Source organism: Plenodomus lingam, assembly GCF_022343315.1.
Source record: "Plenodomus lingam strain CAN1 chromosome Unknown contig_5, whole genome shotgun sequence".
Taxonomy (NCBI): domain Eukaryota; kingdom Fungi; phylum Ascomycota; class Dothideomycetes; order Pleosporales; family Leptosphaeriaceae; genus Plenodomus; species Plenodomus lingam.
The window spans coordinates 46,316-71,274 of NW_027093957.1; the positions used below are offsets into that span (position 1 = coordinate 46,316).

The 24,959-nt window shown below is 40.6% G+C and overlaps 5 protein-coding genes across 5 annotated transcripts; 3 read left to right on the forward strand and 2 right to left on the reverse strand.

Annotated features, from left to right (window-relative positions):
- Nucleotides 1–13,823: 13,823 nt before the first annotated feature.
- Nucleotides 13,824–15,080, forward strand: IAQ61_008666 (uncharacterized protein; the record flags this gene model as incomplete). The annotated part of the gene is made up of 3 exons (XM_003836245.2): nt 13,824–14,582; nt 14,641–14,914; nt 14,974–15,080. Exons 1-3 carry the CDS (start codon nt 14,091–14,093, stop codon nt 15,078–15,080), a joined length of 873 nt encoding a protein of 290 aa, XP_003836293.1. The 5' UTR covers nt 13,824–14,090.
- A 464-nt stretch (nt 15,081–15,544) lies between these two features.
- On the reverse strand, nt 15,545–17,645 carry IAQ61_008667 (uncharacterized protein; the record flags this gene model as incomplete). The annotated part of the gene is made up of 3 exons (XM_003836246.1): nt 15,545–16,293; nt 16,349–17,303; nt 17,424–17,645. The coding sequence occupies 3 exons, from the start codon at nt 17,643–17,645 to the stop codon at nt 15,545–15,547; spliced, it is 1,926 nt and encodes a 641-aa protein (XP_003836294.1).
- A 413-nt stretch (nt 17,646–18,058) lies between these two features.
- IAQ61_008668 (uncharacterized protein) lies at nt 18,059–19,334 on the forward strand (the record flags this gene model as incomplete). Its single annotated transcript, XM_003836247.1, has 3 exons — nt 18,059–18,107; nt 18,251–18,501; nt 18,618–19,334. 3 exons carry the CDS (start codon nt 18,059–18,061, stop codon nt 19,332–19,334), a joined length of 1,017 nt encoding a protein of 338 aa, XP_003836295.1.
- A 1,355-nt stretch (nt 19,335–20,689) lies between these two features.
- Nucleotides 20,690–21,415, forward strand: IAQ61_008669 (uncharacterized protein; the record flags this gene model as incomplete). Its single annotated transcript, XM_003836249.2, has 1 exon — nt 20,690–21,415. One exon carries the CDS (start codon nt 20,690–20,692, stop codon nt 21,413–21,415), a length of 726 nt encoding a protein of 241 aa, XP_003836297.2.
- A 797-nt stretch (nt 21,416–22,212) lies between these two features.
- Nucleotides 22,213–24,516, reverse strand: IAQ61_008670 (uncharacterized protein; the record flags this gene model as incomplete). The annotated part of the gene is made up of 6 exons (XM_003836250.2): nt 22,213–22,836; nt 22,902–23,817; nt 23,870–23,909; nt 23,962–24,136; nt 24,191–24,298; nt 24,340–24,516. Coding segments are annotated over 6 exons (2,040 nt in total), but the record flags the coding sequence as incomplete, so codon positions are not given.
- Nucleotides 24,517–24,959: the final 443 nt, after the last annotated feature.

Sequence of the window (24,959 nt, forward strand, 5' to 3'; positions counted from 1 at the left end):
ATATTTAGTCCTAGTTATTACTTATAGTCTAGCGCGCTATAGTACTATACTTTAAGAATAGTGCACGCAAGTATTAGGATATAAGCAGGTTTCTTAACTACCTAGTGTTCTATTATAGCAACTATTATAGGCAGGAGCGCGCCTAAGTTATATTAGAATACTTATATTAGGGCTAAAATTAGCCTTTTATAGAGTTCTTTATAAATTTTATATAGCTTCTTATATAGTTAGGAGGTTTATATTAGGATAATAAATAAAAGCTTTTATAACTTTAGTAATCTCTTAATAGTTGTATACGCTTAGTTTTCCTTAATAGGGGAGTCTCTAGGATAAACTATAATATAGCTATAGAGGAATACAAGATAATTATAGTAGATATTAAAATAGCCTCTCTAGAACTAGGTTTTCTTTAGGCTAGTAAGTCTAAGGAACCCTAGTAGAAGTCTGCCTTAGATTAGGACGGCGACACAAATATAGTAGAAGTGGCAGCCTTATTAAGTGCACCTACTAAACTGCTAATATTACGTCCTAACTAGATCCTATAGGACCTGTTTAATACACAGAAGCTAGCAAAGGTCTATATCTAGTGTAGATAGGGCAGTTATTTTATACGTGCATATCCTAATACCCTATTACTATAACTAGTAGGTGTTAAGATAGTTATAGTATTAGCAAGTAGCCCTAATTTAGGAAACTAGCTACCCCTAACCCTAGGCTAAGTTAGGGGTATAAGGAGGACACTGTAATAGAGGAATTATTAATAGTAGAGGCTATTAAGTGTCCCCTAGATATTAAGGTAGGCTTAAATAATCCTCCCTTCTTTATTCCCCTCCTCCTAGGTAGAGTAGAGAACGTGCAAGCGATAGTTAATTTAGGGTGCTAGTATTTTAGTGTAGTTAAGGAAAAGTTAGCAAGATAGATTAGTAGGACCTTTATTAACATTCCCCCGCAGCCCTTATAACATGCCTAGGGAATTGCTAAGGGTATAAGAATTGCATAGTTAGTAGCATTAGACTATAATTTAGATAGTTAGTAGTCTTAGCTTTTAGCTTATATAGTACCTTATCTTTCCTATTAACTAATACTAGGTAGACTATAGCTTTATAGAGAGGGCGTTGTTATAGACATTCTATAGGGCGAATTAATAATTAGGAAGGTAGGAAATATAGTAGTATAAGAGAGCAGGAGACGCCTATACCCTACCTATATCTCTATTATCTTAGGTTTAGTTATAGTAGGGTTGCTAAATTAAGAATCCTAATAGAAAGATATATAGGTACAAATTTTTATAATAAATATACTAGATATATTATAGGTAATATATAACTTACGCCTAATAAAATATCTAGGAAGTGTTAATAAGGGAAGTCCTATTAATATACACACCTTCTATATTACTAGTAACACAGTTCTCTATAAACCTAAGTATAAAACTAGAAAGATAAAGTTACTACTAGAACTACAAGAGTTTAAGGACCTGTTTAATAAAGAGTTAGCAAGTAGTTTACTACCTTATTAAGGTAGTATAGATTACTATGTTTAGTTAACAACTCTCCTAGATAGAACCTAGCCTAACCCCCTATAGGGTCCCCTGTACCCTATATTACGTGATTAATTACTAGAACTAAGAATATAACTTACTAGATTAATAGACAAGGGCTAGATCTAAGCAAGCTCTTCTATAGCTAGAGCTCTAGTGTTGCTAGTAAAGAAGCTATTAGGCAGTTAGCGTCTGTATATAGACTACTAGATGCTTAATAGCATAATAACCTTAGACTAATACCTACTACTACTTATTAAGGAAACTTTATACATACTATCTAGTGCAAATTAGTTTATAAAAGTAGATATTTACGCCGCCTTTTATAAAGTTAGAATAGTAGAAGGTTATAAGTCCTTAACTACTTTTTACACCTAGTTTAGGTTATATAAATAGTTAGTATATCTATTTAGTCTTAGTAGTGCGCTATCTACTTTCTAATAATATATTAATACTACGCTTATAAAGTTACTTAGATTATATATAATAGCCTACCTTAATAATATCCTAATTTATTTAGGAGGAAACTAGTTTAACTATATAGAAAAAGTAAAGCGTGTACTTATACTATTAAAAGAAGCAGGACTACACCTAGACTTAGAGAAATGTGCTTTTAGTGTTAAGGAGGTACGCTACCTAGGCTATATTATTAAGGCAGGTAAATTACTTAGACCTAACCCTAAAAAGCTTAGGGCAGTATAGAAATAGGAATCCCCTAGGAATATAAGAGAGGTAAGGAGTTTTCTAGGTTTTACTAACTTCTACTATAATTTTATCGCGAAGTTTTCTAAAGTAGTAGCACCTTTAAACTAACTAACTAGGAAGAACACCCTATTCTAATAGGGAGAGGAAGAATAAAGTGCATTTAATACGCTAAAAAAGGCGTTTATATTAGGACTAGTATTAATATAATAGGACCTAGCTAAAGAAATGTTATTAGAAGTAGACTATTTAGGATGTGCTCTTAGGGGTTGCTTGTCGCAAAAAGTTAGGGGCGTCTAGCGCCTAGTTACTTACTACTCTATAGCACTAACGCTAGAGAGACAAAACTATACTATATATAATAAGGAATTGCTTGCTATTATAAAGTATCTTAAAAGGTAGTTAGTAGAGTTATAGAGCGTTTACAAGCTATTTATAATATTTACAGACTATAAAAACTTAAAGTACTTTACTAGCCTTTAAAGCTTAAGCAAGTAATAGTGCTACTAGGTAGAGGAACTTTTAAAATATTAGTATATCCTATAGTATAGGCCTAGCTATCTTATAGGATAACCTAATACCTTAAGTAGATAACTATAAGATTTAAACTCCTCTAAAGCAATACTATAGTTAGTAATGCGCCCTAAATTAATTTAGGTTATAGTATTAGAAGAAGAGGAGGCGTCTAAGTTACTAAAGGGCGCTAGCCTCTTTGCTAACCTGCACATGCAGACACTATAGGACAAAGCAGTACTAGAAGATAAGATATACTAAGTACGTCTTAATACAGTTTAGAAAGGCGCTAGGTCTTTCCTAGTTTTAGCTAACACAAAGCAACAGATTAGGGACTATATAATTAGCGCACACGGCACTTTGCTCTAGAGGGGTGTTATTTAGTTACTAATATAGGAACCCCTTATAACTACTATTATATAGCAAGCATATAAATTAGGTTTAGTAGGACACCTAGGAAAGAATATAATATTTTAAATACTACGCTGCAACTATTATTAGGATAGAATATTAGGAGATGTTACGTAGTATATTTAAAACTACTATTATTATAGTGCTTATATCTCCTAGAAGCGCTAATAGGGTCTATTATAACCTATACTAGTCGCGTTATAATACTAGTCCTAAATATCTATAGATTTTATAGTTAACCTACCTACAAAAGATAATAGCAAACCCTAGTCCCTATTAGTTATTACTAATAGATTGTCTAAATATATTTAGCTTAAAGCAATAGTCTCTATAATAGCTAATTATTGTGCAAGGATCTTCTAGGACAACTAGTAGTAGTTCTAGGGCTTCCTATCCTCTATTATTACTAACTAAGGCTTAGACTAGTTAGGATCCTTCTAGATAACGTTATACTAGATAATAAAGATAAACTAGTTACTATCTACTGCATACTACTACTAGACAGATAGCAGGATAGAGCGGGTAAACTAAGAAGTACAGGTAGTGCTGCGCATAATAGTATGCTTTAAGTAGACTAACTAGCCTAACTACCTTCTAGCCTGCTAACTTGCACTTAATAATAGGGACTCTAGTATAACTAGTATTAGCCTAAATCTACTTTTAAATAGGTATACTATAAACACGCTATAAAAGATAATATTACTACTAGTAAAGCCTAAGAATCCTTATAGAGAGGCTATAGCGTTCTTATTACACCTATAGAGGGGTGTAGAGCTAGTGTAAGCTACTATTGCGTTCTAATAGTAATAATAATAGGAAGTAATAAACTAGTCCTAATACCTAGCTAAAAAGTTCCTAAAAGGTAATATAGTTTAGTTTATAATACGTAATATAAAGATAAACTAACTAAGTAAGAAGTTTAACTAGCTATAGGTAAAGTATAAAGTAATAGAAGTCCCTACTCTACTTATAGTAGTATTAGACTTACTAGGGAACTTGTATAAGACTATGTATATAGATCTACTAGAGAGAGCTACTAATAATCTGCTACTAAGCTAGAAGCTTTAGGACTTATAACTAGGCCCTATAGTTACTCTAGAAAATAAAGACGCAACGCTAGATAAATAGGAAGTAGAAGAGATCCTTTGTGTAAAGAATACAAGAGGAAAAGGAAAGTGTTAAGTCCTAGTAAAATAGAAGGGGTATATTAATCTAATATAGCACCTACTAGAGGTAGTGCAGGATACTAAGGCTCTAGATAGGTTTAAGGAATAGTATAGGGATATTGCGCATAATAATAGCCTAATACGTATAAAAGCTAGGAAGCAAGTATAGAAGAAAACTAGAATAATAACTTAGACCTTTATTATAATTAAGAAGTAGAAAGGTATTAGAGATATCTTTTATTTATCCTAATAATACTCTAAGTAAGTGCCCTACTATTAAAGTTATATAAGGTAGCTAATAATTAGGTAGTAGTATCTATACTATTACTATCTATAACTAACCCCCCTTTAGCCCCCCCTAAACTATTATTTATATTATCCTAACGCCTCTACGTCTCTTAGCGATAGTAGTAACGCTTGCGCGCAGTGTAGGTAGGGGAAGAATATTTAATAAGTATAAGTAATAGTAGTAGTAGTAGCAGGAGGAGGGTAGTGCTTTAATAGTCTACTAACGCGTAGTACCCTAGGCCTAAAGAAAGTAAACGTTAGAATATATATAAAGGGAATAAAGGAAAATTAATACTAATAATAAGAGTCTTAATACTATAGGTAGTGCGCTTAGCAGCGCTCTTAAGCTTATTAATATAAAGGTTAGTTTAGGCCTAGGTCTTGTTTATACGCTAGTTAATGCGCTAGAAGGTAATACTAGTAGTAGTAGCAAGCTATATAACGTTATTATTGCTACAACTACTATATAAAGGCGTAATAGCAGACTAAAGTAGAAATACTAGAGCACTAGTAGTAGATAGAATAATAGCACTAAGCTAATACTAATTATAGGCGCGTAAGTAGGTAGTAGGGGCAAGTAGAGTAATAGTATTATTAGTTTAAGCCCTTAATATAAGATCCTTAAAATAATAGTAGAGCTAGTAGAACTATAGTATAAACTAGTAATAGGTGCCTTTAGTAGGTTTCCCTGCAAAGGTGCTAAGGGTCCCCTTCTTTATAATATAGAGGCGATCCTCCTAGTAACTATAATAAAACTAAAGCTAGTTGTAGAGGGCTTAGCAAATATTAGGATTATTAGCAAGGATAGCTTCTAATTAAGTACAGGTCTTGTAACTATAATAGCAGGACTTGTATAAGCGCCCTAGATATAGTTAGAACTTGCTATAAAGAAAATAAAAATTAAGGGGAACTTACTACTACCCTCTTAATAGTCACACTTGCTAAAAAGATAAAGCTAGTTAATATACTAATTATAGGGAAGTAGGTTTATAAAGCTACTATTATACTCCTTATTATCTAAGTTACTAGAAATAATAAAGCTGCTAAGTAGCTATATTTAGGGAGACGTGTGCTAAGAAAAAGTTAGTGTAGGAAATATAGGGAGAATATTAGAAGTACACACCTTATCTTAGTAGGCCTAGCGCAGGGTCTAACCGCCTTATAGTAGATCCCTACTACTAGCACTAGTAGTAGTAGATAGAGATATAATAGAGGCTATATAGGCTAGATTAATAGAAAAAGAGTAGAGATAAGACTAATTAGTTAGGAAAATCTGCTATATAATAAAGTAAGTTTAGGAAATTTATAGTAGGGTAGGATAGCTATATTAGAACTTTTATAGTAGGGTGCTAAAATAAGCGCATAGACGCTACGCGCGTGTACTACTTAATATACAGGCCTGTTACAAATTAGGAAGGAACACAAAGATATAATAATAAAACTAAAAAATATAGTAATAAAGCCTAATACAGATTATAGAGGACAAAGATATAACCCTAGACCCCTAGAAAGACAATTTCACGATAGTTTGTAGGGGAAGGTTAGGGGTATATAAAGGACTTAGGCTTATGCCTAAGCCTAGGTCTAACACAAGACAGACCAAGTCTAACACTACTACTAAGCAAACACACTAGACACCTATAAAAAGGCGTAGAGGGCTTATCTCTCCTTTAAGATACTAAATACTATTATTAACGCTCATTGCATTCCCCCTTAAGACCAGTCCATAACATAGAAGTAGTAGTATTATTAAGTATACCTACTAAACTACTAATATTACGTCCTAACTAGATCCTATAGGACCTGTTTAATGTATAGAAACTAGTAAAGGTCTATACCTAGTGTAGATAGGGTAGTTATTTTGTGCGTGTATGCCCTAATACCCTATTACTATAACTAGTAGGTGTTAAGATAGTTATAGTATTAGCAAGCAGCCCTAATTTAGGAAACTAGCTACCCCTAACTTTAGGCTAAGTTAGGGGTATAAGGAGGACACTATAATAGAGGAATTATTAATAGTAGAGGCTATTAAGTATCCCCTAGATATTAAGGCTAGGTTAAATAATCCTCCTTTCTTTATTCCCCTCCTCCTAGGTAGAGTAGAGAACGTGCAAGCGATAGTTAATTTAGGGTGCTAGTATTTTAGTGTAGTTAAGGAAAAGTTAGCAAGATAGATTAGTAGGAACTTTATTAATATTCCCCTACAACCCTTGTAATATACCTAGGGAATTACTAAGGGTACAAGAATTTTATAGTTAGTAGTATTAGACTATAATTTAGATAGTTAGTAGTCTTAGCTTTTAGCTTATATAGTACCTAGTCTCTCCTATTAACTAATACTAGGTAGACTATAGCTATATAGAGAGGGCGTTGTTATAGATATTCTATAAGGCGAATTAATAATTAGGAAGGTAGGAAATATAGTAGTATAAGAGAGTAGGAGACGCCTATATCCTACCTATATCTCTACTATCTTAGGTTTAGTTATAGCAGGGTTACTAAATTAAGGATCCTAATAGGAAGATATATAGGTATAAATTTTTGCAACAAATATACTAGATATTTTATAGGTAATATATAACTTGCGCCTAACAAAATATCTAGGAAGTATTAATAAGGGAGGTCCTAATAATATACACACTATCTGTGTTGCTAGTAACACGGTTTCCTATAAACCTAAGTATAAAACTAGAAAGACAAAGTTGCTACTAGAACTTTAAGAGTTTAAGGACCTATTTAACAAAGAGTTAGCAAGTAGTTTGCTACCTTATTAAGGTAGTATAGATTACTATATTTAGTTAATAACTCTCCTAGATAGAACCTAGCCTAACCCCCTATAGGGTCCCCTATACCCTATATTACGTAACTAATTACTAGAACTAAGAATATAACTTACTAGATTAATAGACAAGGGCTAGATCTAAGCAAGCTCTTCTATAGCTAGAGCTCTAGTATTACTAGTAAAGAAGCTATTAGGCGGTTAGCGCCTTTATATAGATTACTAGATACTTAATAGTATAATAATATTAGACTAATACCTACTACTACTTTTTAAGGAAACTTTACGCACACTATCTAGTAGAAGTTAGTTTACAAAAGTAGATATTCGCGCTACCTTTTATAAAGTTAGAATAGTAGAAGGTTATAAGTCCTTAATAGCTTTCTATACCTAGTTTAGGTTATATAAATAGTTAGTATATCTATTTAGTCTTAGTAGTGCGCTATCTACTTTCTAATAATATATTAATACTACGCTTATAGAGTTACTTAGATTATATATAATAGCCTACCTTAATAAAATCCTAATTTATTTAGGAGGAGACTAGCTTAACTATATAGAAAAAGTAAAGTGTGTACTTATACTATTAAAAGAAGTAGGACTATACCTAGACTTAGAGAAATGTGCTTTTAGTATTAAGGAGGTATGCTACCTAGGCTATATTATTAAGGCAGGCAAATTACTTAGACCTAACCCTAAAAAGCTTAGGGTAGTATAGGAATAGGAATCCCCTAGGAATATAAGAGAGGTAAGGAGTTTTCTAGGTTTTACTAACTTCTACTATAATTTTATTACAAAGTTTTCTAAAGTAGTAGCACCTTTAAACTAACTAACTAGGAAGAATACCTTATTTTAATAGGGAGAGGAAGAATAAAGTATATTTAATACACTAAAAAAGGTATTTATATTAGGACTAGTATTAATATAATAGGACCTAGCTAAAGAAATATTATTAGAAGTAGACTATTTAGGATACGCTCTTAGGGGTTGCTTATTATAAAAAGTTAGGGGCGTCTAGTGCCTAGTTACTTACTACTCTACAGCACTAACAATAGAGAGACAAAACTACACTATATATAATAAGGAATTACTTACTATTATTAAGTATCTTAAAAGTTAGTTAGTAGAGTTATAGAGTATTTATAAGCTATTTATAATACTTATAGACTATAAAAACTTAAAGTACTTTACTAGCCTTTAAAGCTTAAGCAAGTAATAGTGCTACTAGGTAGAGGAACTTTTAAAATATTAGTACATCCTATAGTATAGACCTAGCTATCTTGCAGGATAACCTAATACCTTAAGTAGGTAACTATAAGATTTAAACTCCTCTAAAGCAACACTATAGTTAGTAATACGCCCTAAATTAATTTAGGTTATAGTGTTAGAAGTAGAGGAGGCGTCTAAGTTACTAAAGGGCGCTAGCCTCTTTGCTAACCTGCATATGCAGACACTATAGGACAAAGCAGTACTAGAAGATAAGATATACTAAGTACGTCTTAATGCGGTTTAGAAAGGCGCTAGGTCTTTCCTAGTTTTAGCTAATATAAAGTAATAGATTAGGGACTATATAATTAGCGCATATAGTACTTTACTTTAGAGGGGTGTTATTTAGTTACTAATATAGGAACCCCTTATAACTACTATTATATAGTAAGTATATAAATTAGGTTTAGTAGGATATCTAGGAAAGAATATAATATTTTAAATACTATTTAGGATAGAATATTAGGAGATATTACGTAGTATATTTAAAACTGCTATTATTATAGTACTTATATCTCCTAGAAGCGCTAATAGGGTCTATTATAACCTATACTAGTCGCGTTATAATACTAGTCCTAAATATCTATAGATTTTATAGTTAACCTACCTACAAAAGATAATAGCAAACCCTAGTCCCTATTAGTTATTACTAATAGATTGTCTAAATATATTTAGCTTAAAGTAACAGTCTCTATAGTAGCTAATTATTGTGCAAGGATCTTCTAGGACAACTAGTAGCAGTTCTAGGGCTTCCTATCCTCTATTATTACTAACTAAGGCTTAGACTAGTTAGGATCCTTCTAGATAATATTATACTAGATAATAAAGATAAACTAGTTACTATCTACTATATACCACCCCTAGATAGATAGTAGGATAGAGCAGGTAAACCAAGAAGTGTAAGTAGTGCTGCGTATAATAGTATGCTTTAAGCAGACTAACTAGCCTAACTACCTACTAGCCTGCTAACGTGCACTTAATAATAGGGACTCTAGTATAACTAGTATTAGCCTAAATCTACTTTTAAATAGGTATACTATAGATATACTATAAAAGATAATATTACTACTAGTAAAGCCTAAGAATCCTTATAGAGAGGCTATAGCGTTCTTATTACACCTATAAAGGGGTATAGAGCTAGCGCAAGCTATTATTATATTCTAATAGTAATAATAATAGGAAGTAATAAACTAGTCCTAATGCCTAGCTAAAAAGTTCCTAAAAGGCAATATAGTTTAGTTTATAATATATAATATAAAGATAAACTAACTAAGTAAAAAGTTTAACTAGCTATAGGTAAAGTATAGAGTAATAGAAGTCCCTACTCTACTTATAGTAGTATTAGATTTACTAGGGAACTTGTATAAGACTATATATATAGATCTGCTAGAGAGAGCTACTAATAACCTACTACTAAGCTAGAAGTGTTAGGACTTATAACTAGGTCTAATAGTTACTCTAGAAAATAAAAATATAATACTAAATAAATAGGAAGTAGAAGAGATCCTTTATATAAAGAATATAAGAGGAAAAGGGAAGTATTAAGTCCTAGTAAAATAGAAGGGCTATATTAATCTAATATAGCACCTACTAGAGGTAGTATAGGATACTAAGGCTCTAGATAGGTTTAAGGAATAGTATAGGGATATTATATATAATAATAGCCTAATATATATAAAAGCTAGGAAGTAAGGGTAGAAGAAAACTAGAATAATAACTTAGACCTTTATTATAATTAAGAAGTAGAAAGGTATTAGATATATCTTTTATTTATCCTTATAACACTCTAGGTAAGTGCCCTACTACTAAAGTTTTATAAGGTAGCTAATAATTAAGTAGTAGTATCTATACTATTACTATCTATAACTAACCCCCCTTTAGCCCCCCCTAAACTATTATTTATATTATCCTAACGCCTCTACGTCTCTTAGCGATAGTAGTGACGCTTGCGCGCAGTGTAGGTAGGGGAAGAATATTTAATAAGTATAAGTAATAGTAGTAGTAGTAGCAGGAGGAGGGTAGTGCTTTAATAGTTTACTAACGCGTAGTACCCTAGGCCTAAAAAAACTAAATATTAGAATATATAAAGGGAATAAAGGGGAAATTAATACTAATAATAAGAGTCTTAATACTATAGGTAGTACGCTTAGCAGCGCTCTTAAGCTTATTAATATAAAGGTTAGTTTAGGCCTAGGTCTTGTTTATACGCTAGTTAATACGCTAGAAGGTAACACTAGTAGTAGTAGTAAGCTATATAATATTATTATTACTATAACTGCTATATAAAGGCGTAATAGTAGACTAAAGTAGAAATGCTAGAGCACTAGTAGTAGATAGAATAATAGCACTAAGCTAATACTAATTATAGGCGCGTAAGTAGGTAGTAGGGGCAAGTAGGGTAATAGTATTATTAGTTTAAGCCCTTAATATAAGATCCTTAAAATAATAGTAGAGCTAGTAGAACTATAGTATAAACTAGTAATAGGTGCCTATAGTAGGTTTCCCTATAAAGGTACTAAGGGTCTACTTCTTTATAATATAGAGGCAATCCTCCTAGTAACTATAATAAAACTAAAGCTAGTTGTAAAGGGCTTAGTAAATATTAGGATTATTAGTAAGGATAGCTTCTAATTAAGTATAGGTCTTATAGCTATAATAGTAGGACTTGTATAAGCGCCCTAGATATAGTTAGAACTTGCTATAAAGAAAATAAAAATTAAGGGGAACTTACTACTACCTTCCTAATAGTTATACTTACTAAAGAGATAAAGCTAGTTAATATACTAATTATAGGGAAGTAGCTTTATAAAACTACTATTATATTCCTTATTATCTAAGTTACTAGAAATAATAAAGCTACTAAGTAACTATATTTAGGGAGATATATACTAAGTAAAAAGTTAGTATAGGAAATATAGGAAGAATATTAAAAGTACGCACCTTATCTTAGTAGGCCTAGCGCAGGGTCTAACCGCCTTATAGTAGATCCCTACTACTAGTACTAGTAGTGGTAGATAAGGATATAATAAGGGCTAGATAGGCAGGATTTAATAGAGAAAGAGTAGAGAGAGGGCTAATTAGTAGGGAAAATCTGTTGTGTAACAAAGTAAGTTTAGGAAATTTATAGTAGGGTAGGATAGCTATATTAGAACTTTTATAGTAGGGTGCTAAAATAAGTGTATAGATGCTACGCGCGTGTACTACTTAATATATAGGCCTATTATAAATTAGGAAGGAATATAAAGATATAATAATAAAACTAAAAAATATAGTAACAAAGCCTAATATAGATTATAGAGGACAAAGATATAACCCTAGACCCCTAGAAAGACGATTTCACAATAGTTTATAGGGGAAGGTTAGGGGTATATAAAGGGCTTAGGCTTATGCCTAAGCCTAGGTCTAACACAAGACAGACTAAGTCTAACACCACTACTAAGCAAACACACTAGACACCTATAAAAAGGCGTGGAGGGCTTACCTCTCCTTTAAGATACTAAATACTATTATTAACGCTTATTGCATTCTCCCTTAAGGCTAGTCTATAACGGAGAGCGTAATAAGTAATAGGGAGGACTCCTAGTAGGACTAGTACTAGCATAGCTAAAGGTTCTAATTTAGATTAGTAACTGCTTAATTATATAGATTAAATACTTACTAGATTTTAGATAGATTAGGTTAAATAATTAAAAAATTAGGGATATAGGAATAAGAAAGTTAGTAGGTAGAGGGCTAGTTATAGGCAGGCTAAGGATAGGGGTCTGTGCCCTAGGAACAAGAAGTAAAGGTAAAGGTAGAGGTAAAGGTAGATTTATTTTGCAAGAGCTTTTCTTTAATAAGGGATCTAAACCTAATCCTAAGGATAGGGACTATCCTTTCTCTATAGGAGTAGGTAGTGTAATAATAAAGTAGAATTACCTACCTATTATTCTATACTAAGTTAGGCCTAATAAAGGCCTAACTTACTAATATATATAGAGAATAGCTCGCCTATAGTTAGGATAGGCATGTTCTTCTTATCCTTTTATACAAGACCTATAGGTGTAGGAATCTTATCCTTTTCTATACAGACGCGCACTCCTATATACCTTTAAGTCGTATAGGATACCTTTTAGATGCCCTACTTACCTAAGTCGTTACATAGAGGATAGAATAGCATAACTCCTAGGAACTTTACTTAAACTCTATAATCTTAACTATTCTCTTATAATCCTGTATTGAATTCATATCCTCTACTATAGGATCCCTACTATTGAACCTTGCCCCTCCTACTTCTCCTCGTTTGAATGGGTTACTCTCCCTGTCGGTTCAATAGCTATTGCTTAGTTACTATAGGTGAAAACTCTGTAACACTACGTAACTAGGTATAGATACTAATATCTACTAATACTATACACTAATACTATTAATACTAGTTGCAGGCTATCTAGCGGCATCCCCTGTAGTACTAATTTACTAGCTGCAGGATGTTAACTGATTTAGGTAAGGTAAGGCTTATAACCAGGACACTTTTCTTATTGCGACCCGGACGAATAACGTTTCCCTTACATTGGGCTTTCTATTCCGTGGACATTGTCCGCGTGGAGACTTGTGGATTACATGTAACGTTAGTGCGCACCTGTGGGTCCTATGATAGCGCCGAGCGGTCCTTCGGTTTTGTGCTATACCTAACAAGTTCAGATAATACAGTTATCATTCATCTCTCAAAAGTCCGATAACCTCAACATAGCGAGTGTCTCTATAGGCATGTATCACGGCCCAGCACCTTGTTAAAGGTATTAAATGGTAATTTAATCCTTAACAGTACCTGCAATGTATTAAAGTTGATGATAGGCAGATTAGGATAGTACATTAAAACGTTAGTCTCCTGTTATAGCGCAAAGGTGTTTAAGGAGGTAGACGATGAGGGAAGCATTAGGAACCTTGCGAGAAGATTGCTTACAATGGAAGTTACTATGGATTTGCATGTAAATATGGTAGATACAGGGCAATCAATCTCCGTGTGCACGAGCGGCTGAAGCATCAGCCCCCAACACCCCCACCTCCGCCACACAGCTAAGCACTTATCGATTTTTGCTGTACCTCTTTCGCCACGTGCTCTAATGGAAGTTTCCCCTTCGCCGCGTGCTCTAATGGCAGTTTCCAGACCGTCTGATAAGAGAAATGCTACTCGAGAACGGGCCTTAGTGCGGCGTCCACGACGATGGAGAGTAAAAGTAGCCCGTGCGAGCCTCCCGGACCGAGTCTCTTAGTATGCAGATATGGCATTAGTTAGTACTGTAATGATGTCAAAGGCTCTGCGATTACGGACATGGTCATACAAGAAGAGGCAAGCTTTGATAAATAATGAGACCCAGTCCTTATAGAGACGGAAGAACTATCCCATCACTTAAATCAGAAGTCCTCTCTCATCAGTTTCTTAGACATGTTTCTCTCTAACCTTTTCGCGATTGTGTTAACCATCTGGGTGGAAAGCTATGCAGCATCGGCCAGCAAGACACTCGACGTTGCTGCAATCCCGAATTTTATGGAAATTGACTACTCCCAGCCTCCTGTCGCCCAAGGTGTCATCGAAACCACCGTCATTCCAGAGCTAGCCGGATTCAATTTGACCACCGTTAATGGTAGTCTAATATATGACCTTCCCAAAGGTGGCATCGACATTTCCGAGGAGCTCTACGAGAAGTTGTCCGGAAAGAAGCCAGACCATGACCTCTTAACCAAGCGCTATTGCGAAAATCCCTGCAACTGTGGTACACATAAGGTCTGGCATTTGGATAGTGGCAATTGGAACAAGTTCCTCGGTAAATACAAAGTTTTGTCGGCGGTTTTATGCGGACCCGGGACAATCACAAACACATTCAGCGAGGCATATACATACACTGTTGCCGGCCAGATCGATCCGTCCATAGGCATTGTAGGTCACCAAGAAGAAGAATCAAGCGCTACCCGCATTCATAGCTAAAACGAGACAGATGGATGGAAAATTTCTGTCGAAACTCGGTTTGAAGCTTACCTTCCAATATTCGTTTGGTAATGTTGTTGCAACAGGATATGGTGGTACCTGTGGCCAATACCATCCTTGCGTCTCTCTGTTCAGACCTTGGATTGGAGTGGTCAAGGGTCGTGGTCGATGGACTCAACTTAGCAATGATGGCAACAAGCTCTGTGGTAGTGGCTACGGCGGCGACATAGAGATTCATCTCCCTATTGTTAAGGATTGCAATGATAAGCAGTGTGGTGCTGATGGTAAGTGCTATGGTAACGGTCTTCATCTTTTCCCAGATATTGTGCTTATATTTCAATAGGTGTTTGGAGCCACTGCTACTACTTGGGGAATTATGCTAAGGCTATGTGTCACACTCTTGGCCCAACTCCGAAGGATGCATGCCCCGATGAGGTTTACCCAAAATGAGAAGTCTACATACGCATTGCGGTTGCTTTTCAAGTAGTCTGTAATAGTCACGAGCGCCATGTATCTAAGGAGAGACGAGGACGCGTTAATGTATATATTTCAAAGGGCCCATGTGTAGAATACTAACTTAAAGAGTAGCCTATAGGTAGATAGTAAGGTCTAAGTACCTAGTAACTACTTAGATTTTGCGCTGGACGAGCTCAATTCGTAACGTGAGTACGCTCGTCGGCGGCGGCAAAGAAATGTTATTTGGAACCAGGACGTACATCTTACTGTTATAAGAACTCCCAAAATGACCCTACGTGTCATGATCAAGGAACGATGGTGCGGGCAAAGCGGTTGCCCGTCTTCTGAAATCTTGGTATGAAAAGGTAAGGAACTCAATGTACAAATACTTGCCCCACCAGCATGACTACCACCAAGTTATAGGACACAAAAAGAAGTGCACGCGATCCTCCGACAGACTAGCTCATAAGCAGCCTCGTGACTGCTCCAACATTAAGCGTCCTCAAATCGCTATAATGCTGTCCTGTTCCCAAAAAGACGACTGGAATGCCCGTGGCATGCACCATGCTCACCAACGTACCCACCATGTCCCCCACTGTGTCGCACTTTGATATGACAAAGCCATCCAAACTGCGGCCGGCGCCAAAAGAGGCATTGAAGTTGCGGGCCTGGGCGACCGAGTCGGTGCCAACGAGGGCTTCACCCACCATGAGAATTTTGTCGGGATTAGCTAGTTTACCGAATTTTTCAAGCGAGGACATGAGGCGTTGATCGTTGTGACGGCGTCCGGCAGTGTCAATGAGCACGACGTTGAAATTGTTCTTTTCAGCGAAAATGACAGCGTCGGCGGCAATGTTAGCTGCATCCTTGCCGTAACCTTTTTCAAATAGATCGACCTGTCCACCTTCTCGTTGTGAGAGTTCCTTTAGGCGATCGACATGTACGCGAAGTTGCTCGACAGCGCCGCTGCGGAATGTGTCGGCAGCGGCGATGAGCACGCGATGGTGATTTTGCAGGAGAAAGAAGGCAATTTTGGAGAGATTGGTGGATTTTCCTACGCCATTAACGCCGACGATGGAGAGAACGTAAGGTCTTGAGGTCGTGGCGTTGGTTTGTTGAATTTCGCGGAGGAGATCGAGGGAGGAAGTGGGGGTAAGGATCTTAGTGAGTGCTTTCTCCATGGAGGCTTTGATGGTAGTTTCGATCGCTATGGGCTTGTCAGTATGCTCTCAAATAATCTGGTCGCGGTCTGGCCGACGAACTGGTAAAGCTGGGCGTCTTCATGCCAACAAGATCGCGCTCAACACTTTCACACAACCGTACCGCAGCCTCCAGAGCAACGTTCTTCTTGAGCAGATGTTGCTCCATGCCTTTTAATGGCTTGGCCAAGTCCTCCTTGGTCAGTGTCTTGCCTCCTACCACGTTCCTGAAGAGGCCGCCTATCGCACCCAAACTGGATCCAACAAGTCCGCTGGCTGCTGCGGGTGTATCCTTCTCTCTCTTTGCGTTCTGTTCAGCGATGATGGCATCCATTTCGTCGTCTAAATCTTTGAGCACGAATTCGCCTTTGTTGGTCTTTCGACCCCATGTCTCCTGCTTGATCTCTTCCAATGCTTCGTTGCCCGATGTTTCGCCGCGGACATCCGATTGTGAGTAGTCCAGTACCGAGTCGTCCTCCTCTTCGGCGCCAAACTCTCCCCAGACTCTGCCCTTCTTTGCAGAACCCTTGGCTTTGCGCTTGACTGATGCCTCGTCTCCTGATGAGGCTGGTGCTGAATTGAATGCAGAAGCCTTCTTCTTGTCTCTACGCGACATCTTCCCTCCGAGCGGTCGGGTCTTCCCGGTAAGGATTCCGCTATGCGCAGGTGTGGTGGGTCTGGATGTATCTGGCGTCGGTACCGGTGTCGAGTCGGCACTGGTATCGTAGAGCGGACGTTGTGGTTTCTGCAAGGAGGGTGGTTGTGGTGCGCGCTCATCCGCAGAGTCATTATCGGTACTCGACTCTGGCGTGGTAAGTTTGATGGATGGTGCGCCTGAGTCGCTCGCGCCCTCCAGCTCGTGTATTTGGCGATCAAAGTAGGATGCGAACTTGTCACAGTTGACGACGCTACTGCGCTCCGTCTTGAGCTGCTCGCCATATAGGCCGATGAACAGGGCGCGGACGTTGTCGAGGAGCTTGTCTATCCAAGTCAGGTGGACAAGACTTTGGTATACTGCCTGTAGCATCTATCATCAGTGCATGTGTGTGTGTGTGTGTGTGTGTGTGTATGTTGAATGATGCGCCAGATGTTGTCGAGTGTTTGCGGAATGCCATTTGGAATGATTATCACCACTTACGACAAACATGAGACCTAGGTCTTTGGAGGCAGTCCACTTGAGCGTATAGCCATCCTTCCTGTATGACGGTTTAGCGCCAGCATCGTCTGCTTGTGGCTGTATGCGCTCCTCGATGAAGACGTCGCGAATCAGACTGTTGATTACATTTGCGCCGACTGGCACATAGGTGCGCGACCACAGCACCACACCGGACGTTGTGACAATCTCAAAGGTATCCAACATGTCTGGCCTGCAAAAGATGCGAGGGGGGACGTTGCGATGTCGGTTGAACACGTACTAGTCTGGAGGTGGCCCGATAGGTGAAGGAGGGGGACATGGTGTGTTGTTGGGGAGCGGCGAGGTATGACGGGCAGAGTGGCCAGATGGTCGGAGTCGGAATGGCGGCGGAAGTGTCGCGCGAGAAAGAGAAGAAAGAGAAATAGTAGAGACCCGGAAGACTGAAGAGAACAACAACTCAATTTCCCCTCCATCAACATTCAATCAACACCACCTCCACCACCACCACCACCACCACCGCCGCCATCAAACGCAACAAAACAACGGCAAAAACAATTGACCCGTACTCTTTCTCACCCAGCCGCCTCACCCCCCAACGTGTTTGTTGCCTGCTTGAGCCATCCAAGCACGCGCCCGCCATGCAGCGCCCGAGCTACCAGAACCCGCCGCCGGCGCACTCACCACCGCGTATGTTCTCGTCCCTTTGCGACTTGCACACTGATTATTGCCCTCTCTATACCTATGGGCGGGCCAAACACAAGATCATGTACCCATGGTCTGGTGTGATGGCTCTGTGCCTGTGTGTGGCTGTGGCTAATTCGAGAGGCCAGTTCACCATCCCATCCCACAGCACGTGTCTACCGTTCCACAACTACGATCACCACCACCCCCTCAGCCTCCATCGCAACCGCACAGCGCCTATGGCTACGGACAACACGGTGGGGGCATGCCTCAGCAACAGCAGCAGGGCGGCTACACACACCCCTCGTTTGGGGGCTTCATCAACGATCCCACCGCCCAACTAGGCTTTCAAATGGGCAAGAGCGCCGTAGATGCTGGACAGCAATACGTCGAGCAAAATGTACGCCTGCAGTACTCCTACCCGTCTATCCCCTCGCGCACAGAAAAGAAGAAAACGTGCCAATCGTCCATTGACTCAGAATTACACCGTGATATCGCCTCCTGACATGTTCCTAGATTGGCCGCTTCATCTCCGTCTCAGCGCTAAAACATTACTTCAACGTCACCAACATTTACGTCCTCGCCAAACTGCGCATCATACTGTTCCCCTGGTGGCACAGGCCATGGTCACGACAGCAGCGTCACAGCCCTGATCCTGCCGTTGTGCCCTCGTCTCTATACCTGCCACCACGCGAAGATGTCAATTCTCCAGACATGTACATCCCCACCATGGCCCTTGTCACGTACATCCTGCTCTCAACACTTCTTGCAGGTCTGAGAGGCCAATTTAACCCTGAACTTCTGGGATATACAGCCACGCTCGCCATCTCGGTCACGTTACTGGAGATCCTCATCATTCGAACGGGTACATTTCTTCTTGCCATCACCAACTCGTCGCAGCTACTTGATTTGGTCGCGTACAGTGGCTACAAGTTTGTACATGTCATTGTATCGCTCCTCCTATCCCGTCTGACCGGTTGGCTTGGGTTCGGGAGCGCGTGGGTCTCCTGGATCATCTTTCTCTACTGCTTCGGCGCCAATGCCTTCTTCTTGCTCAGGAGCTTGAGGTATGTTTTGCTTCCTGATCAGGGTGGACAGGGTATGGGTGTCGGCGGGAACGTAGCCGCTGGTTACACTGTCCAGAAAAGCCAGAAAAGCCGGAGAACACAGTTTCTGTTCGTGTACAGTTACATTGTTCAGTTTGGGTTCATGCTGTGGCTGAGCAGAGTCTGATTGTGCGGCTGGACAAGGATCTCTCTGCATACTGGTCCAAATATGCAGGCGGACATGCATATCGGGAGCTGCTTGCTTCGACCTCACTTGTATACTGCATCGTGGGTCCGAGAATGCAAGTTCTTTGATGCCCTCCGAACTTTGCCTCTGTTTGCAAAAATAGACGCGCTCAATCTGATATCGGGCCAGCAAGTCCTCATCCAGAACTTTGTTGTAGCCACATGGAAGATAATGCAAATATCACACGAGCGAAGTCCGCCCAACACCCTTGCTCATCCTGCATTTCGTATATCTCGGCAGTACGCCAATGCAGCCATGGGCCCTGGTGGCCATGAAGCAATGGACAGCGTTATCTACGCATTATGCACGTCTATTGCTTGAGCAAGTTGCACATAAACGGATTTACTTGGTTGAATGGTTGCTGATGCGATATCGATTTCCGGAAACGCTTAAATAATCATAATCTCCATTTGATGAGTGCAATGCTCGTATGCTCACTATTCTCAATTTCTATATGAACTGGCGATCGTGCCTGCAAGATAAAGGAACCTATACAAGAGCTCAAATGGTCCCCCTGCTCTCAGGTTTGGCCGGATTGTCAGTCCTGCACCTCTTACCTGTGGCCTGTCGTTGGGAGTAGCTAATTGTGAAGCGGCGTATCCGTCTAAACATACTAAAAGGGGAGACCACGCACTACGACCGAAGAGTATGTGTTGTCTATCACCTTCAAGTAACGTTACGCAATGCGGCCCATCTTCACGTTCCCGCATCGGAACAAGCAAATCCCATCGTGGCGTCCGTTAGTCCTCGGATACCCTCCGACAATCCTAAGTGGAGCAGCATCTACAAAGCGCCAGTCTCGGCGACGTATGACGTCGATACAACCATCGAATCTGGAGTGGAGTACTTCCAACTTTTTCTGGTGGGAGACGGGCTTATAAGAGGATGAAGTGCTCCGGATGGTGAGAGGGAAGCTTCTTGGAAACCATTCTACAAGTACATCATTAGAAATCAGAATCAGAATCAGAACCCAGTTTGTTAGGCACCACTAAATTTTGATCATCTTCAGAAATCATCGGACAATATGCCACGTAACGGAGATGGATCAAGCGACAATGGGCCCATTGAAGGGCATGAAATTGTTCATGGCGCCTCTGGAGATGTGCGTGAAGCAAATCCCACTCCAATCACCAATCCACTCCTAACAATCCCCACAGAAAACCCTCCAGCATACCAAACATGTTGCTCCCATGCCCGAAGCCGAAGCCGGAGACTGTGCGTCGTCTAACAATCCAGCGTATTCGCAGAAATAACAAACCTCACCAACTGACGCTACCTATCTAGCTCTCCCCGGCATGGGCGCCGGCGGCGTCGCAGACGTTGTCCAAGGGGACTCTGAGGAATTCGGCACCAACGAGCCCAAGAAAGATCCTCTTGACGTCAATGACAACAACAACGCGGACACACCCATGGAGGATCGCGACACGTCCTCCTCTCGACCCTCAGGCGCCAAGCGTCAAAAGACCGGCGACATCGACGTCTCCGGTTCCCAAAAGACGTCCTCTACGTCTACATCTAAGTCCACCTCCACCTCGACGTCTCACGTAAACAGGAAGACTAAATCAGCTGCTCAATCCATGCCTGGCTCTGGCTCTGGCTCTGGCTCGGCTGGGTCCGCGGACCCCAACGATCTAGATCAAATCGCGCGCCACAAGGCAGAGAAGTACGTTGCGCTAGATCAAGACGAAGTCGCCATGTCGTCTGCCAACACTGAGGCGGAGAAGCGCGATGCTCGCGCTGAGAGAGGCGCTGATGCATTGGACGAGGCGAAGACGGGAGGTAAGGCGAGTGGAGAGAAGAATGGGGGTCATGCTGATGTTGAGGAGATGCATGGGAAGGCCGATACAAAGAAGAATCAAGAACCTCGTTCTGGTGCCGGGGAAAGCGGTGGTAAGAATGCGGGTAAGGGTGCGAATGGACATGCGGATGGGAAGACCAAGATGGAAGGGGGCAATGACCTTGACAAGGTGCAGAGGCATCAGGCGGAGAAGTTTGGGTCGGTGAATTTGGAGAATGAGTAGAATGATGTCGTTTGCACATGGCCTGTTTGGACATTTTCTGCAGTATGCCGAGGGGAAAGATTTATCCTGATACACGAGAGAAAATATGAAAGTATGCTGGGATCATTGTTCTTGCAAATAGCCAGTTGCTTGACTGATTTAAAGTCATCGACTTCACTATGAACAGTTATTCTGAATTGTCCAATTTGGCTGACGAGATATCTTTTATCAGTACACTAGTCTTACATGTCAAAACTGGTCATTCAGCAACTATCGCGGCTGATAATTTGAGCCAGGAATTGTAATCCAGAAACGGATGGTAGCTGAGATGTCTTGTTGATATATATTGTCAAGGCAGTCAAGTTCACAAGCAGATTTTGAAACTTCCTTGATAGTTATGTGGGAAGGCATTGTATAGCACTTGTTGTAGGACGTGATGCTGGTATGGAATCCCACAGTAGGAACTGCGAGGTGTGGAGTCTGGAGCTGATTGCGGGATGTGCTACGGTGTTGAGTGAGCTTGGTAGTGATGTTGGGGACGCAGATTAGAGGTCGGTGGGTGTTGATAGGATAGAGTTTGTTTGTAGGTCTTAAAAGACGCTGGTTGTAAGTGGATTTGTGCTTTTGGTTTTTGATGTCTCAGGCTAGGAAGGAAGGTATAGTGTAGCTGAGAAGATAGAAGATGTTGGTCGTCAAATAGGTCAGTGTTTCAATTCCCGTCTATTGTAAAGTTTGACATGTTTGATCCCACATAAGTCTACAGAGATTCAATTCCAATCACAACCCAGTCTCCATCGTCCACATAAACCGCTCTTCACCTACAATCCCAAGCTAAACATTGCAACACCAACAGCCACCACAAACGCGATCCAAGAGGTCCCACCAGCCCTCACAGCAGCGTCTTCAAACGCCGACATCGCAAACGTCGCATTCCTACTTCCCCCACCAGCGGCCCACTCCTTCCTACACTTTTCAATCACCTCAGGAAACAAGCGCGTCGTATTCGCATCGACGAGCAAGTATTCGCAAATCTCCGCCGACCCATTCAGGACAGCAGCTCTCTCATGCGGCCAACAAGTCGACAACTTCAACGTATAACAATACCACAACTTGTCGTCGACGAGCGGCTTGAGCTGCACGTCTGGGTCGTCCCGACCGGTGCTCGTGTACGTGCTGTTGCCCGTTCCCGTGGTGGATTGCGTCCCCGTGGCGATGTCAAAGTTGGACAGGACGCGCGTGAGGATCCGGTATGCGGTTTCAGGTTGGTAGGCCGGGACAGCGTGGCCGGCAGCGTAGGTGCGGATGAAGGAGAGATTGCCGTGTTGGCGGACTAGGCCACCGACGTAGGAGGAGTTGGTCTGGATTTCGGCGTACTTTGCAGAGGCGTAGGAGGAGGCGCCGGACCAGGGGATGGCTTTGGCAACGGCATCGCCGCTTCCCCACTGTGAAGTTCTTGTTAGTGTGGTTGTGGTGGTGAAAGGTGGTAGTTAGGGGAGGAGGTACGTACAGGACAGGCGAAGTCTAGATCGCCGTAGACGAGGGAGACTTTGATTCCGTTGTCGAGGAGGAAACCGAGATCTTTGACCCAGTCGGGTCGGAGATAGTCGCCCATTTCACGAATTGCGGTTGAGGCTTGAACTGAGATGCGTGTCCAATTTAGTGATACGCCGAGTTCTTGTTGCACCCATTCTCTGTTCAAGAAGCCTTCGTGGAAAGGTGATGGGGATTGTGACGGATATTCCGAGAACATATCGTAATAAGTCATATCAGTGGATTCGATATAAGGCCTCACGATGGTTTCGCGGCAAGAGACTTCGGACTCTTTGCAGATTTCGTTGACAGTTACATTGAGACCGAGATTCTCTGGATCATAAAGGATAGCGTTGTCGCGGCAATTTTGGATTTTCTCTAAACATGGTGGGACGGCGGCTTTCATGCGATCGTAGGTTGACTCGTTGACTGCCTCAAAACCATAGCCATTGCCACGGAAGGCCTGTTGAGGGTAGTAAGGATATTGAATGAAGCGATCTATACATCCAGAAATCAAAAGCAGAGTGTCGAGGTGCATGATATAGGTTTGTCCTTCGCCACCTTTCAGAGTACCATTCTCTATGCGCTGGTTCTGCTTTTTCCAGAAAGTCATCATGGCCGGCCCATAGCGACCACCGTATGATTGCGCAGCCAGGCTGATACGGGTATCGTTCGGCAGATAGTGTGGGAACTCTTGGAACCATGCTTGCGCAAAGTGCCATGAGGCGACAGCACCATTGACACTACCAAACGCAGTGTTGTTGGGATTGCGACTGGGGTATGTGCCTGTAAGGAAAGTGCTATTCTGTACAGGGATGGGATCGGTTTTATCTAGCAGTGTCACATTGTTATCCACAAGATTGCGGGTGACATTTTGTAGCGTGTCGTAAGAGCTACACTGGATCAGCCTTTTCATCTCCCGTAGAAATACAAGACTTCACCTACAATCCAACTTGAACTGGCTGATCAAAGTATAGCATATTTACTGGCCCTGGTCAGCAAATTTCACGAAAACAAAGCAAATGACTCGGACATACCATGCTGGTTCCAGCTCCACTCCGCCGGTCTCGTACTATTAGAATCTGGATTCGCGTGACACGGTCCATTCTCCTCAAAGGCCGCAATAACAGAGGAGGAACCAGGTCCACCATTGAGCCAGATCACAAAAGGCGCGTTCGCTGGATCTTCTCGTGCTTCGAAAAACCAGAAGAACTTGATTGGTTATGAGTGCGTGGGCTAGATTGGGGACGGGGGTGGTAGGCTCACGCTGTTGATGGGATAGTCTTGGCCCTGAGCTAGATCCGCAGTACCAGGTGGAAGATATACATGGCCTGAGTACGATTTCACTCCCGGGGTTGTTTCGCAGAGAGAGTTCTATGTTCGAAAGGAAATTGTTAGCCTAATACAAAACCAACCTTCGCCGACACATTCAATATCTCTCTGTTTACGTTACAAGGGAAACATTGATGACATGCCTGTTTATAAGTAATCTTCACTCCATCGCCAAACTTTGACTCCAATACCTTAAGCCCAGTCGGTTGTGCCGGAAACTGAGCGAGCGTTGATCCCACAGCACAGGATAACAAAGTCAAGGCTGCAGACCTTACGTAACGCACCATTATCGAATTCCAAAATCAATCGAGGTGATTCTTTCTGTTTGCCGGTGTACGTGGCGGCGTATATATATTATGGCCTTGGAAGGCCGCCTCCAGTGTGCCTGTTTTGAAACTCCACTTCTGCGACCCGTTCTCATGGCAGTTCCCGCGATGATATTCCGATACCCTCTCAAGAAACCTTGAGTTCGCAGGTAACGCAGAATTTCTACAAATTGAGTTCTGGATTAGCTTTTAAAGGAGGGTGAAGACGCAAGGCCAAGTATCAAGACTACGAATGCGTGCGGAGAGGGCTACGGTTAAGCTACCCTGCCAAAGCTAGATGCATACCGATCAATAATGTACTCAGCATAGACGTGATTCCAGGAAGGAATGTTGTATGGAATTTCAAATTCTATTCATAATAGAAATCTCTGCAAGCT